Source organism: Mustela lutreola, chromosome 1 (assembly GCF_030435805.1).
Source record: "Mustela lutreola isolate mMusLut2 chromosome 1, mMusLut2.pri, whole genome shotgun sequence".
Classification (NCBI taxonomy): Eukaryota; Metazoa; Chordata; class Mammalia; order Carnivora; family Mustelidae; genus Mustela; species Mustela lutreola.
In genome coordinates, this window is record NC_081290.1 from 183,718,442 (window position 1) to 183,733,669 (window position 15,228).

General features: G+C 46.8%; 1 protein-coding gene across 5 annotated transcripts in view; it reads left to right on the forward strand.

The window, feature by feature from the left end:
* Positions 1 to 15,228, forward strand: part of SIK2 (salt inducible kinase 2) — a 129,984-nt gene that overhangs the window by 107,608 nt on the left and 7,148 nt on the right. For all 5 annotated transcript variants that reach the window (XM_059180285.1, XM_059180294.1, XM_059180323.1 and 2 more), the window contains exons 9-13: positions 4,790 to 4,954; positions 12,774 to 13,002; positions 13,449 to 13,733; positions 13,877 to 14,040; positions 14,917 to 15,024. In XM_059180285.1, the coding sequence (XP_059036268.1) occupies positions 4,790 to 4,954; positions 12,774 to 13,002; positions 13,449 to 13,733; positions 13,877 to 14,040; positions 14,917 to 15,024 (951 nt within the window). The remainder of the gene's footprint in view (positions 1 to 4,789; positions 4,955 to 12,773; positions 13,003 to 13,448; positions 13,734 to 13,876; positions 14,041 to 14,916; positions 15,025 to 15,228) is intronic.

Sequence of the window (15,228 nt, forward strand, 5' to 3'; positions counted from 1 at the left end):
ACGCATGGAGAAAGTTCAGGTCTTTGGATTAGAGTGTCTTGGAGCAGTTGGAGTCCTTCAGTGATCAATCGTATTGCTTTCAAGAGAGGAGGGGATAAAATGAGAACTCCTCGGTTGGGTTAGTGAAAGTGAGATGCAGTGATACCCCTTCCCTCTGGAAAACGGTGCCAGCCAGAAGGACAAGAAGCAAGAAAGCCCCCAGTGCTCACGGGCTTTCCCTCCCAGTTATCTTTATTCTTGTTCATTTTACGCAAGCAGGGATATGGGGTTACATACATGATCAACCCCGGGCTCGTGCACATTACTGCACATGATTGCCTTTCTTCTCCAAGCGGGAAGCAGATTCCCTGGGAGAGCTCAAATTATGTGAAATTCGGCTGAGAGTTCAGAGGTATAACATGTCTTCCTGTGTTTGATAATCTGTTTTATTACCAACCACCACATGAATTCTTCTCCTGTTACGTATTGACCTAAGTTGTCATAGAAAGCTCCTTACTGGGACTTAAAAATGTGTCTCATTCAAGTAGAGTCTTCAGGTCCCTTCGCAGTCTTGTCTAGAGAGCCTCCGGGTGCTTGGGAGCAGCCCTGGGACTGGAGAAGGCCCCCCTCCCCTGAGAGTCCACACTTGGGTGTGGTTGAACCTGCAGAGAAATGGCTTTCTCTCTGCTTCAAGCTGAGTAGCACCTTCTCGCTTTAGTTCTTTGTTCTGCTGTTGGCTTGAACAGTGCAGGGCCCGCATTAGTTGGTAGAGCCGTAGGAAATTGGGGAGGTAACGTGATCCCGTGCAAAGATCACATGAGCTGTGGAATCACGCAGACCTTGGGTTCCAAACTGAGCTGAGCGACTGGCCGGCCAGCCTCTGTCGCTCAGTGTCCTTAAATATAAAAGGGAAATAGCGATGCCCCCTTCATAAGTTTGCTACAGAGATAAAATCCGGCAACTTACTGCAGGAGCTTAGCTCAGCAGATGGAGCGCTTCTGTGCCGGGCTCAGTCTCCCTGCCGCCGCCGCGTCCGTTTTCCAGGACGGATGGTCCCAGTGAGAAAGGACCATTATTACTATCGAGAAGACGGTGAGAGCCCTGTCTCAGAATGATTCCGAGTACTTCTGTTTGCCATATGCTATGTAAGAAGTATTACCTCTAGTTGACTGCAGACAACTGTTTAGAAGAAATACGTGTCATGCCTGCTCTCACGAACCCCAGCTGCTAGCCCTTCCACCGCCGGTTTCTACGGCTGCAGGCGGACCGGGGTGAGCGGTCATCCCAGCTGCTCTGGAACTACTGACCAGAGCCTGCCCTCTACAGCTGTAAGAAAAAGCATTGTGTGGTTGGCCCCAAGGTACCACAGCCTTGGGGATGGTGCTTAAACCTTAAAAGGTTATTTTCCCACAGTTCTGGACACTGGAAGTCCAAGGTCAAGGTGCCAGCAGGATGAACTTCTGGTGAGAACTCTCAGCTGCCTACTCAGTGTGCCCTCACATAGCCTTTCCTCTGCACATGCAGAGAGAGAGATGTCTGGTGTCTCACCCCTTCTTAGCGGGACACTAGTCCTGTCAGATTGGGAGCCCACCCTTAGGACTTCGTATTTCCTTATTACCTCCTGAAAGGCTCTCTGTCCAAATACAGTTGCACTGGGGGTTAGGGCTTTAACACACAGATGGAAGGGGTGTGGCAGCACACAATTCTGTCCCTAACCAGCACATTCCTATTGGAGCAGTAAAGATTTTCCCATGGGAGAAAACAGTATTTTCTTCGTAACGGTTATTCTAAAAAATGCAAAATCAGAAGAAGACAAATGCAAAATCAGATTCCAGACAATAAATGCATGGTCTAAAAAGTCATTACAATTAATTAAAGGACTCACGCCCAGGTCTGTGGAGGAGAGAAGCTACAATCATACCAATATCGTTCCTTTTTGTTTGAATTTAAAACTCACCACCGTATGTCCCTTCAAGTGATCATAGCAGGGGAAAAAATAGGCCATTCCTCTGCCTTTTAGACACTAGCATAGTCCTTCAGATGTTTGGCAGTGTCCATTGTGTGGACGTGAGCATGGTCTATGGCCACTCTTGAAGAAACTAGTGAGGTCAGCTTCCTTGGGATGTTAATCGTCCATCTGTGCATTAAAATGACATACTCTCTAGTCCACACTCCAGTGCAGAGCAGGCCATTTGACTATTTTCATCCTACCTTGTTCCAGAGAGACTCCTTTAATCCCTTCAGTGATTGCAAGAATCCAAAACAAAACAGAACAAAACAACAACCAAAAAACCACCTATCATTCTGTTTCCTCTGAAGTGGTTGTCACCATCGAATGTGCTCCTCCTCTCACCCTAGCAGGCTCACAGTAAGTTGCTGTAGCCCAGGCTGGACATGAAATTTGTCAAGGAAAATGTGTCACGCTTGGTCTGGCATAGCATGACCCTGCCATTTAACGGTCACAGCTGATAGAGGGCAGAAACGGAGAAGGAACAGCTCACCCTAGTTATCACGTCAGTACCTCATTTCCAGTGCAATATCTTTAAATAATGCTTTGCCCTAATAATTTAAAGTATTTTGCACACGAGCAGCAGCCCAATAAATTTGGGAACCAGAAATTAAAGTTCAGCTCTATCCTTTGATTGAAAAGCTGATGATAAGGGTAAGAAGAACACATGAAATATACTTTATTGGAAACTTTACATTCTACATTATGACATGAGGACTTAAAAAATTAATGACTTAAAATTAATGAGGACTTAAAAAATTAATGACTTAAAATTAAATGACTAACACTTGAAAGGAAAAAGGAGCTATTTAGCCTCAAAAGTAGCCCAGGAAATAAGAGTGAAGAATGATGATGTAAGAAAAGCCTTTTCTTTATCATGCTCAGTGTTGTTCACAGTGTACTTTTTTTTTCTGATTTTACCATCCACATGATACAACACTTGGCTATTGCTACTTTATTCCTTGTCTCACACAGCACATCTAATGATGTTAATGTTGGACTGCACCAAACATAAGGTATATTCTAAATATATTCAAAGTATATTCAAATAGAAGGTACATTTCTAACGCACCCCCCATTGTCGAAAACCATCCACCCAAAATCTTAACAGAGAACCGTTAGACAATAACTGAGAACAGAATTATGCATTTGCAGACTAATCCCTGTGATCCTTTCACGACTTTAGAAGGAAGGAGAAGGGCAGAATTAACATGACTAAGTGAACGACCTTTCATGTTACCTTTTGCAATCCTAACTTCACTGTGAAATAGGTATTGTGCCCTTTTCTGGGTAAAGAAAATGGGACTTGGAGAGGTTAGGTAGTTCACACAGTTCGGGCTGGAGCCAGGACTCAGACCAGGTCTCTGGAGGAGAGAAGCTACAATCATACCAATATCATTCCTTTTTGTTTGAATTTAAAACTCACCACCCTATGTCCCTTTATTAGAGCAGGGAAAACATAGGCCATTCCTCTGTCTTTTAGACACTAGTATGTTCCCTGAGATGTTTGACAGTGTCCATTATGTTCAAAAGACATCTAATAAATTATTCTACTAGCTCTGAAGAGATGGGAGGGAAGGATTACCCAGTAATTTCATCTTTAAAATCAATCTTTGCCCCCCAAAACATCAAATCCTTTCCAGTTGTCCTCAAGAAAGATTCTGTTACATGGTTTTTTAAATTATATTTTTAGGGACGCCTGGGTGGCTCAGTGGGTTAAGCCTCTGCCTTTGGCTCAGGTCATGGTCCCAGGGTCCTGGGAGCGAGCCCCACGTCGGGCTCTCTGCTCCGCAGGGAGCCTGCTTCCCCTCTGCCTGCCTCTCTGCCTGCTTGTGATCTCTCTGTCAAATAAATAAAATCTTTTAAAAAATTATATTTTTAAAGATTTTTTTATTTGACACTGAGAGGGAATGGGAGTGGAGGAAGAGGCAGAAGGGTAGCAGACTCCCCGCTTAGCACGGAGCCTGACTTAAGGCTCGATCCCACGACCCCGAGATCATGACCTAAGCCAAAACCAATAGTCAGATGCTCCAACCACCTGAGCCACCCAGGCACGCCTTTATGATTTTTTAAAAGAAGAGTTTGTAATTTTTGTTTACTTAGCATTGTTAACAAATGAGACGTGAAAATGGGCTTAAAACCATCTGGAGCTTTCTCCAGTAGGTTCACTTCAGAAACATAAGTTGCTCGGCAATAAGCATCTCGCTTTCCGCTGGGCCAACAGGCTATGTTCGTTTTCTGCACCTCCTTGGAAGGAGGATACCCCCGTCACCTCCAAGAAACTGCCACTTCTCTGCCACTTCATTTCTTCCTCTGCACACATACCCTTGTCAGGAAATACATACCATCTCTCCCCACCAGAAAAACAAAGTGCAGTACATTTTGTGTTCCAGGTGAGAGAGAGAGTGTGTGTGTGTGTGTGTCTGTCTATATGTGTGCGCACCCCTGATTCCATTCTGTGCTCTGAGACATGGGAACTTTTCTATTCTTTATATCTTTCCACGGTGATATACTTAAGAATATAGACAATATATGTTTGTTGAACAGCATTCTTAGGTTCTTTGCAGAAACCAGCTTTCTTGTCTGTGTGAAAGTTAGGCACCTCCTTGCGGAACAGGAAGGAACAGACTGCCTCACATCGGTACCTGTACCACATATATATTTTATCAAATTTTTTTCTGAGGTTCTAACAAATAACGGCTTATTCTTTAGTTTACCAGGAAGAGTTATTTTACTCCAACAATTTTGTGTTTTTGTATGGAAAGTAGTAACGTTTCCAAACTGTTCTTGCCATATTTTCAGGCCCAGACAGTGGGGCTGCCGGTGACCGTGCACTCACCCAGCGTGCGGCTGATGCGGTCCGCCCTCCTCCCACAGGCGTCCAACGTGGAGGCCTTTTCATTCCCAGCATCCGGCTGCCAGGCGGAAGCAGCATTTATGGAAGAAGAGTGTGTCGACACGCCAAAGGTACGGACGTGTTTGAAAGACTCTGAGCTTGCTGGTTGGCCGGGCCCTCGCTTTGGTCCACGAGTGTTGTACTTTGGCTTTGTTGACCTTTGTCATTTCCTTAAGTCACTCAGGAGTGTTGTTTTTGTGCAGAAGACCTGAGGAAAACATCCAGGCCAAACCTGGCTCTCCTGTCCTCTTATCGTTGTGGCTGTTGCATAACTCTTTAGACCTTCTGTGTACTTTCCAAAGTCCTTCTTTCCTTTTCCTTAACCAGTCCCTTCCCTCCTCAGGTTTCTAGATCCCTCTTAGGTGTGGGATTAAAAAAAAAATTGTTATTCTGAAAACAAAAGTAATTTTTGTGCAGAGTTGGGCTTTGTATGTTATCATTGCCTCTTATCTGCGTGCGGGCTGCAGCTGCAAAGTGACGGGCCGTCTTGTTTGGTTCAATTTAATTTTAAGGTTTTATTTATTTATTAGAGAGAGAGAGAAAGCACAAGCAGGAGGAGGGGCAGAGGGAGAAGCAGGGACCCTGGGATCATGACCTGAGCTGACGGCAGACCCTTAACCAACTGAGCCACCCAGGCGCCCCTGTTCAGTGTTTTGTTTTCGTCCTTTTGAGTATACGTGATGGAGATAAGTTTATCCTCGTATCCTGCGTGAAGTTGGCTTGTAGCACATAGATGATGATAGCTTCTCTCACATATGGGGTGCTTATTCATCCATGTTTTATCTACTTAGCCTCAAGCGGTGTCCAGAGGCTTGTGTTAATGGGCAGACCTTGGAGTGTGTTCAGAGTAGACTTTGTTCCTCCACCAGTTGTGAACTTGGGTGGGGTGACTGCTTCGAACCTCTGTGTTCTGTAAAACAAGAATACCCAACTCTGTGAGCCTCTCGGGAGGGTCGAGATCGTGTGTGTGAGATTCTCGGCGTATTGTAAACACTCATTATTGGCTTCCTGTCTTTTTAGCTGCTTTAGGTGATGAGAGGATAATTCAGACATGAGTTTTGCCTCCAAGGTGACAGTCTAGCGGAGGAGACAGGAGAACTAGAGCACAGGGCCAAGCGATGACTAAATTGACAAATATCATCAGTCCCTTAAAGAAATGTAAATCCAAGTGCGACAAGCCTGGGAGGAAGCAGGGGAAGATGCCCTTAGCTGGTCTGATCAGGAAGGTGTGGGTTAACCGTCAGAGCTGGGAATTGAGGGGTGCGCAGAATAGGGGCGGACGGCGTTTTGGTGGAAGGGAAAGTCCGAGCAAGCAGATGTCAGGGAAACTTAAGTCCGTCCAAAAGCAGTAGCCCCGTGTGTGTGTGAGGAAGAGAGGTGATGGAGAGGGGTTGGGTGAAGTGCAGACGAGCAGCTCTGCTTTGAACTGCAAGCCCAAGCGCACCAGCTTTTCCTCCAGGCTGCCGTCCGCGGCAGGAGGATGCGTGCCAGGGTTGTCAGGAGAAGGTTTCACAGGGACTTCTTCAGCGTAGGAGGAAACAAGTGAAGGTTTTTGGTCAAGGAAGCCGCCAGATGCATGTTGTGCTTCAGAAATTAGCTGGAAGGTCCATAGCCTGCGTTCGATGGGAACAGGGGCAGTGGCGGCTTCGAGCAGTGTGCCCAGCGGGGAGACGACGAGGGCCTGCACTGGGCTCGCGCGCGGGAAGCTGCCGGGGAGGGAGGGGCCGATGTGAGATTGTGCGGCCAAACGGATCGACTGTTCCATCCAGAGAAACAAAGTCCGAACTCATACCAGTATGTCTGGAGGTCGAGCTGATTCACAGGTTAGGTAATGTGTTTAGCTAAACCATAGTCAAGGCAGCTTGAGGCCAGTCTGCACTGTCACGTGTCAGGCTGAGTTGGTGACGGTGAGTTCATGTCCATGTCCCCGAGGACGAGGCCACTTCCCGCGGACAGTCTATTTTCTCTGTCTGTGGTTGCCTAGACGATGTTCAGTCACCTCATTGACTTTCACATTCTCACCTAGAAATTAAGCTATAAATTGGGACAACATAATTCATTTATTTTTAAGATCTAATTCCGTTGAAAAAATTAAAATGCATTCTGCTGTAAGCTTATCTGTGAGGGCATCAGGCCTGAAATACAGATTGGGCACTGTCTGCTGTATTATATAGGGCAAGCTATTTTTAAAGCTTGTGATTGTTACTGTAACTAGGAAACAGACAGGAAATGAATGATTTTGTGAACGATAAAGGCAGGAGCTAGATGCAGTATTTGCATTTGTAGGAACAGCAGTAACGCGCTGGATGCGGCCACCTACAAGGGCAGGGCTCCGCGGGCCCTCGGCCAGGCCACTCACATCCACTGGTCTTAGCTATGGACTATTTCGTTGATGTCGGGGAAAATGCTGATCCCTCTTCTCTCTCTAGGACCTCCCTTTGGGAACCCGTCAATAAATGCACACGCACGGAGCTGCAGGGCCACAGCTCTGTGGTTCACAGGGCCTCACTCGCATTTACTGGGACACCCACTTCTGTCTCCTGCAAGATGCTTCCTAAATGAATGTATTGTTCGTTCATTTCTACCCCCAGTTGGTGACAGGTATTGGCATCACAGAGATTTTACCTCTCCTTTTCTCGCGGAAGCCTTAAAATCGTCAGTAAAATCCCTTAGGGAGTCGGCCTTGAAACATTGGTTTGGGGCTCCTCCAAAAACTACCACCTTTCTGAGACCACTACCCAACTCTGAGCAGAACTGAGACCCCCCCACTCCGTGACAGACCATGTTGGGGGGGCAGGTGCACAAACCCTCCAGAGGCAGCCTTTCTCTTTTAAGGGTTTCTTTGAGGGTAACCAGCTTCTTTCCAGTTTCATTGAGAAGTAATTGGCATGCATAATTGTGTACGTTCAGGGTGTATAGTCTGATGGTTTGATCACACGTACCACGGCCGCAGGTTCAGCTAACATCCATCTTCTCGCATAGATTCAATAAAGAGAGAAGAAAAGAAAAAAAATTCCTTTTGATGAGAACTCTTAGGATTTATTGTCTTACAACTGACCTGTGTGTCGTACGCAGCATCAGCTGTAGCCATCATGGCACACATCCCGTCTCTGGCGCTTACTTACCACCCGAGGCTTGTGCCTCACCTTCCTGCAGTGCCCCCTCCCTCCGTCCTCGGCCTCTGGTGCCCACCCGTCTGCTATGCTTCTGTGAGCATGCTACCGTTCTTCTGGTTTTTTCAATTCCACATCTAAGTGACATCATAGAGTACTGTCTTGCCCTGACTGACTTCATGGACCATAATGCCTTCCAGATCCAACCCTGTTGTTGCAAATGGTACGATTTCCTTGGTTTTTCGTGGCTGAGTAATATTCCTGTTGTGTACAAATAGCACAACTTGTAGATCTGTTCATCTGTTTGTGGACACTTAATGTTGTTTCCATGTCTTGGCTTTGGCAGCCCTGATACCTTCCTGAGTTAATGTCTTCATTTTCTTTGGAGGTAGGAAGAACGCCATTTATACACACACACACACCATCTTAATCACTTTTAACATTGTATTAGAAATTATAATAAGAGGATTTCCCAGGCTCTTTCATAGCTGGGTAACTGAGCTGGGAAAATAAACGTGTTCCAGGTCTGTTTCCTCTAAAATAAGAGTAGGTCTGAAAAGGATGTATCCCTAAGGCTTTGTAAAAGGGAGACAATTAACACTTTTACTTCTGAATTTGAATTTTTTAATTTACAATTGAAAAAATAAAACCAGTCAGAATCACACATGGAAAATTCAGAGAGGGATAAAGGAAAAATTATTCATAATCCCACTACCCAAATATAAGCATAATTCGAAACGTTCCTAAGAGAGGATTATAGATGGGTGGGTAGATGAGTGTAGAGTAGCTCAGTCAGTAGGTAGACTTGTTAAAACAAAATTATGCTATATTCTTTTTTTTTTTAAGATTTTATTTATATATTTGACAGAGATCACAAGTAGGCAGAGAAGCAGGCAGAGGGAGAGGGGGAAGCAGGCTCCCCACTAAGCAGAGAACCCGATGTGGGGCTCAGTCTCAGGACCTGAGCCAAAGGCAGAGGCTTAACCCACTGAGCCACCCAGGCGCTCCAAAATTATACAATATTCTATGTAATTTTGTATGTTGCATTTACATAATGTAACATCATGCACCTTTTTCCAGATTTTGAAATCGGAAAGTATAAGTTAGTAGAGCCTAATACATTGTATTAGATACCCATATTTAATTACTATTTTTGGCCATCAGGTACTTTAAATTTTTTTGGTATCCTTAAATGTGCCTCAGGTAAATGTCCTTGTGTTTAAATCTTTGTGCCCTGATTAATTCCTCAGGATAAATTTCTAGAATTGGGACTATCCAGTTCTTTCTTTCTCACCTGGTTATCTGTTTATTTTCATTTTCCTCAAGATGATAAAAAATGCTTTAAAAGAATATGGGGTAATTTTATTTTCCTGCCTTTAAAATTGTTACTGTTGTAAAGCATTCTTTTTGGTCAGGGATACGGTATTTTAGTTAATCTTCTCCAACAGCCACCGTACACGTGAGAGAAACTGAGCTTTATAGACACTCAACAGTCTGCGGGGAAAGGGTGGCGCTGAGGCTCAGCCCGCACCACCTCAGGACGCGCCAGCCTGCCGGGCGCTGAGGATGCACGGGAAGGAAGACACGCTCGGCCCCCAGGTTCACTGGCTGATACCGGTCCCTGGTCTGCTGTCTTCGTCAGCTCAGGTCACCATAGCACAATACCACAGGCTGGGGGGCTAAGCCGCAGAAATCTCTTTCCTCACAGTTCTGGAAGCTAAAAATTGAAGATTGAGATGAAGGTTGTGACCAATTTTATTTGTGGTGAGGACATTTTCCTGCCTTGTAGAGGAGGACTGCCTTCTCTCTCCCTCCTCCCCTGGCATCTGCTCTCCGCTCACGTGGGAGCTTCCTGGTATCTTTTCTTCTAAGGACACTGATGCTACCAGGGCAGGGCTCCAGCCTTGTCATCCTGGTTTACCTACTGCCCCTTGGAGGCTGCTTCTCCAGATACAGTCACCCTGGGGACTGGGGTTTCCATATACGAATTTGGTGGTAGAGGAGGTGGGGTGAGAGATGGGGTTGAGACACAAGTATTTGATCCTTAACAGTCTGCCAGTCTTCTGTGCTAGAATCTTGTATTTCGTGGTGGACTCTGGTGTTAATCAGATCATGGCAGAGTTTCTCAGCGTCTGATTTCCGCATGTGTATCGTCTATTGAATTGAGGTCTCTTACTGGGAGTGATCGATCAAGGGACGCCTGGGTGGCTCATTTGGTTGAGCGTAAACTCCTGATTTCAGCTCAGGTCATGCTTTCAGAGTCCTGAGATCGAGCTCGGTGTTGAGCTCCATGTTCTCTCTCCCTCTCTCTGCCCACCCCACCCCCCACTCCACGCTCACACACTCTTAAAAAAGTGATCATTTGAGCTTTAAAGACAAAAACATTGTGTTGTAAAATGTCCATTTCACCCATGGATCTTGAGGCCCTGTAATTTACAGTCAGCCTAGAGTATGTCCTAGAGCAAAAGTCTCACTGCTAGTATCTTAGGTCACATAGGTAGATCAGCCCAGTATCAGTCATGAAATCCTAGGGCTGAATTTGTTCTATCAAGACCCTGGATAAATTGGCAGGCAAGGGTGGTGTGACTGTCACCTGTTTCAGGAAATGAACTTACAGCTGATGGTGTTCACACCTATTAACTATGTATGAGTGAGGGCCCCCCACGGTGCTTTCTGATTTAATCATCATCAAACAGCATCTGAAAAACCAAAACCAGATCATTGTTTCCCAGAATGAAAATGAATTGAGCAAATGTTTTTAAATGAAAGACATCATTCCCTGTTGTAGTCTAGAGGAAGGAGCTAATTTATACGCAGAGAATTTAAGAATGTAAATTTAGGGGGACTGCAAGGTCCTCTGAGTGCTCCAAAAAAGAGGACTATCCTCTATTAGGAAAAAAAAACCTGGTTGCAAGGCCGTGCTGTGAGAAATAGCTGGTACAAGTCTAACAGGCCACAGAAGTGGAACGGCGCGTGGCGCTGGGGCTCAGGCCATTAGGCATGTGCCTTCAGCTCAGGTCATGATCCCAGGGTGCTGGGATGGAGCCCCGAATAGGGCTTCCTGCTCAGCGGGGAGCCTGCCTCTGCCCCTCCCCCTCCCCCTGCTTGTGCTCTCTCGCTCGCTCTCTTGCTCTCAAATAACATCTTCTTTAAAAAAAAAAAAAAGGTGTAAAGATGCTTAGTGGATACTTACTCAATACCAGTCTTTTTCTCTGTTGCTTTACTCATTTCTAAATCCTCCTTGGTGTTTCTCAGAAAACTGTTAGTAGAGAGTTAAGGAACCTCTATTTACAAATCGAAGTTCCCCAAGAGCCATTCTTTCCTACAACTATTGAGTGTCCAGACAGGGGACACCTACCTAGGGGAGGGCCAATGGGAGCCTGAAAGTCACTGGCCAGATCTGTTTTTGTTTCTGGTGCCAGGTGGGGAAGGTCAGTCTTCGTGTAGAAAGAAAGCATTGGCCACGCTTCCTGTTAAATGGGCACTTGTCGCTTTAAAACCCTGTCATGCATGAGCCACCTTGTCCAAGTAGTGGCTGCCTCCGCAGGAGTTTTTCTGGACTAGCCATCCCCTCCCCCAAGCAGACAAAGCTCTGAGTCACCCACAGTCTCCCTCTCCAAATAAAGGGCCTCGCAGTGCCTTCAGATTGGTTGCCATAAGAGGCAAGTTTGTTCTGTGTCTGGCACTGGGGTGTCCCACGTCACCTCTCACATCCATGAGCTTCTGGTGCTTCTGAAAGAAGCAGTAGCTCTACCTGGCACACCGCAGGTGAGAGCAGCACTGAGAACCCATGTCCTGCGACTGGCTGGCCCCGGGCAGCTATTCCCGGGAGAAAACGGATTGATTTCCGGGGCGGGGGCGTGGGGGTGGGGGGGCAGTTTCGGTCATGAAGTAAAGAACTGCCTCGTCGCTGGGGCTCTTGAAAGCCAGACCTCGCGGCCACAGCTCGCCTTTGTCCGCCGGCTGTGCCCGCGTGAGGTGGTTGGGTTGGCAGCCGCAGAGGGCAGAGTTCCTGCTCGCCCGGGAGCTGCGCTGAGCTCACCCCGTGGGGTAGGAGCTGTGGATACCGTGTGTGTTGCTGGAGGAGGGAGAGTTCAGTGCGCTGGTGCTCATTAACCTCTGCTGGAATTTTGGGGCTGTGAGTCATTTGTTATTCTATAATGGAAGACTTTGGCTCTTTGCCATTTCAATTTTTTTCTTCACTCCTTTTTGTGGTATCAGTCTGTCTTTAAAGATTTCTTTTTCCATTCCCCAGGCAGAGAGAACCAATTAAAGACTAAATCAAATGGGCAGGTACTTAAATTATGAACATAAAAGTATGTCTGGAACCTTCCAGAATGTTTTGTGGTGAAAAATTAGAAGAATGCTAGTGGCTACTCTTTCTTCTTAGCCATGCAGTTTTTTTTATTTTTTTATCTCCTCCATCCCCCTCATCATTTCCCTTATTTAAAAATAATAATCATAATAACTGGTAGGCCTCAAGCTAATATGTCCCTATTCATCTGGAAACCACTAAAAAAAAATTGTTTATTATAATAATGATGACTCAGAGAAACGTGGGAGGCAGTTTGGGTCATAAAGGGCCCCTGTCTCTGAGAGCTGCAGCTGACTTGCCTTAACGCCAATCTACATGTTGTCATCAGTAACAGATATGTACATTTTTAACATTTTACTTAATTTCTACTTCACCACAAGTCTTGACATTTTTTCCTGTGTGGGTTTTTTTAACATCTCAGAGGAGCAGCCACTGATGATTTCCTCTCACTGTGACATTCAGGTAAACGGCTGTCTGCTGGACCCCGTGCCGCCCGTGCTAGTGAGGAAGGGGTGCCAGTCGTTGCCCAGCAACATGATGGAGACCTCCATCGATGAAGGGCTGGAGACTGAGGGAGAGGCTGAGGAAGACCCCAGCCAGGCCTTTGATGCATTCCAGTCCACACGCAGTGGGCAGAGGCGGCACACTCTGTCAGAAGTCACCAATCAGATGCTCGTGGTGCCCGGTTCAGGTAGGACTGCGTCTGCACAACACACACTCCTGCCCCAGTCTCCAAGAAACAGGACACCCCTGCTTAGAATGCCGCCTACGTCTTACACCTTCCTGGCCCACGTTCGGAGGCTCTAGGCTCAAGTCTGCTCAGCGGCCACCGAAGAGGATAACGAGGCATCCCTGGGCTGGCTCCCCCAGCCGCCGAGACCATCGGAGTGCCGTGCGATCCAGCAAGGACTCTGGCTGAGATCTTAAGGGCACAGGTTTGGGGGGTTTACCCCACTGAACTGATTAAATGGACATGTAAGAAGTTTCTGGAAAGGTGTTTTGGTGGGAGACTGGAGATTACGGATGCGTTAGCTTTGCAGACTCAGACTGGTTCTGTCCTGTATCCCATGCTCAGAGGAGCTGCTGTCTACTGTTGGTCTGACCTTTTAGTTTTTGTTTTGTTCTTTTCTCTTAAAGGGAAAATTTTCTCCATGAGTGACAACCCCTCCCTTGACAGTGTGGACTCAGAGTATGATATGGGGTCTGTTCAGAGGGACCTGAACTTTCTGGAGGACAACCCTTCCCTTAAGGACATCATGTTAGCCAATCCGCCCTCCCCACGCATGACGTCTCCCTTCATCAGCCTGAGACCTGCCAACCCAGCCATGCAGGCTTTGAGCTCCCAGAAGCGAGAGGCCCACAACAGGTCACCAGTGAGCTTCAGAGAGGGCCGCAGGGCGTCGGATACCTCCCTTACCCAAGGTGACCAGCCACTCTCTCTTGGGGCTCCTAACACTCTCTGGCTGTAGGGCTTGAGGGGGGGTTGTGGCCATGTTGGTTTCATGCCTCTGGTCACTGGAAGACCTTGTGCATTTAAATTGTTTGGTCATTGTTCTCTGCTTCAGGAATTGTGGCATTTAGACAACATCTTCAGAATCTGGCCAGAACCAAAGGAATCCTAGAACTGAACAAAGTGCAGCTGCTCTATGAACAACTCGGACCAGAGGCAGACCCGGACCTGGCACCCGCTGCCCCTCAGCTCCAGGACCTCGCCGCCAGCTGCCCCCAGGTGCGTGCTCCCTTCCATGGGGGCTCTGAGTGTGAGGCATGGCCTCGTCCCGAAGGAGTGTCCTATCACTTTGAGGACCGACTGGAGTCCCAGAGCACACAGTTCATTTTGGAGCGCTCACAGCCTGAAAGCTTTCCTTGTCGCTGCCACGGACAGGTTAGCCCTGTCCACACTGGTCCCTGGTGATTAGTACCATGAAGAGGTATAGATGCTCTCCAGCTGTGGTTGGTGCTAGGGCAGATTTTTTTGTTTTTTTTTAAAGATTTTATTTATTTATCTGAGAGAGAGCATGAGTGAGGAGAAGGTCAGAGGGAGAAGCAGACTCCCCATGGAGCTGGGAGCCCGATGCGGGACCCGATCCCAGGACTCCGGGATCATGACCTGAGCCGAAGGCAGTCGTTCAACCAACTGAGCCACCCAGGCGTCCCGCTAGGGCAGATTTTATATGAATGACTTCTGTTCGTGTCACTGAACTCCCCTCCCCCAGCACATACACACAGATAGTGATAGAAATGCAAAGCTTACCACTTCATTACATAAGTAGTTATGCTAAAAATGACCCCCAAAATACTGCTCTTATCCAACACATTTTATTTTGAACCTATTTTCAGTGCATCACGGAAATTCTAGCATTTGATGCCCACATGAAGGTCAGGGTCTCCTGGTGACATCAAGAGCCTTTGCCACAGTACCGACTAGGTAATCGTTCACTACAAAGTGATTAACCCTCAGCCGACTAGTTATGTGAAAAGCTTTGAGTCTTACGTCTTAGAGTTGGGAGTTCTTCTTGGACATTTACGAAGATGCTTAAACGAAGAATTGAAACTTTTTCCCACATGGAGAATTGAAAATGTTTTCATCCCCCTTGCTCCTCAGGAGGAAGTTTCTCAGCAGCAGAAGACAGTCTCTGCCGTGCCCGGCAGTGTGCATCCACAGCTTTCCCCTCGCCAGAGCCTGGAGGCGCAGTATCTCCACAGACTCCAGGTAGGACCCTCCCCCTTGTTAACGCTCACAGTGCTTGGCCACAGTCCGCTATTTTGCACAACAGAAACAAGTTTTGCTTGCTTAATTTTTTAGGATAGCTACTTTTTTCCCAGTAAGCAGGTAGCTTTGACTCAGGACCTGAAGTTTCTAGAAACATGTTCAGACTTAGCCTTATGCTTATATGGGTAGCAGAAAAGGATTTGT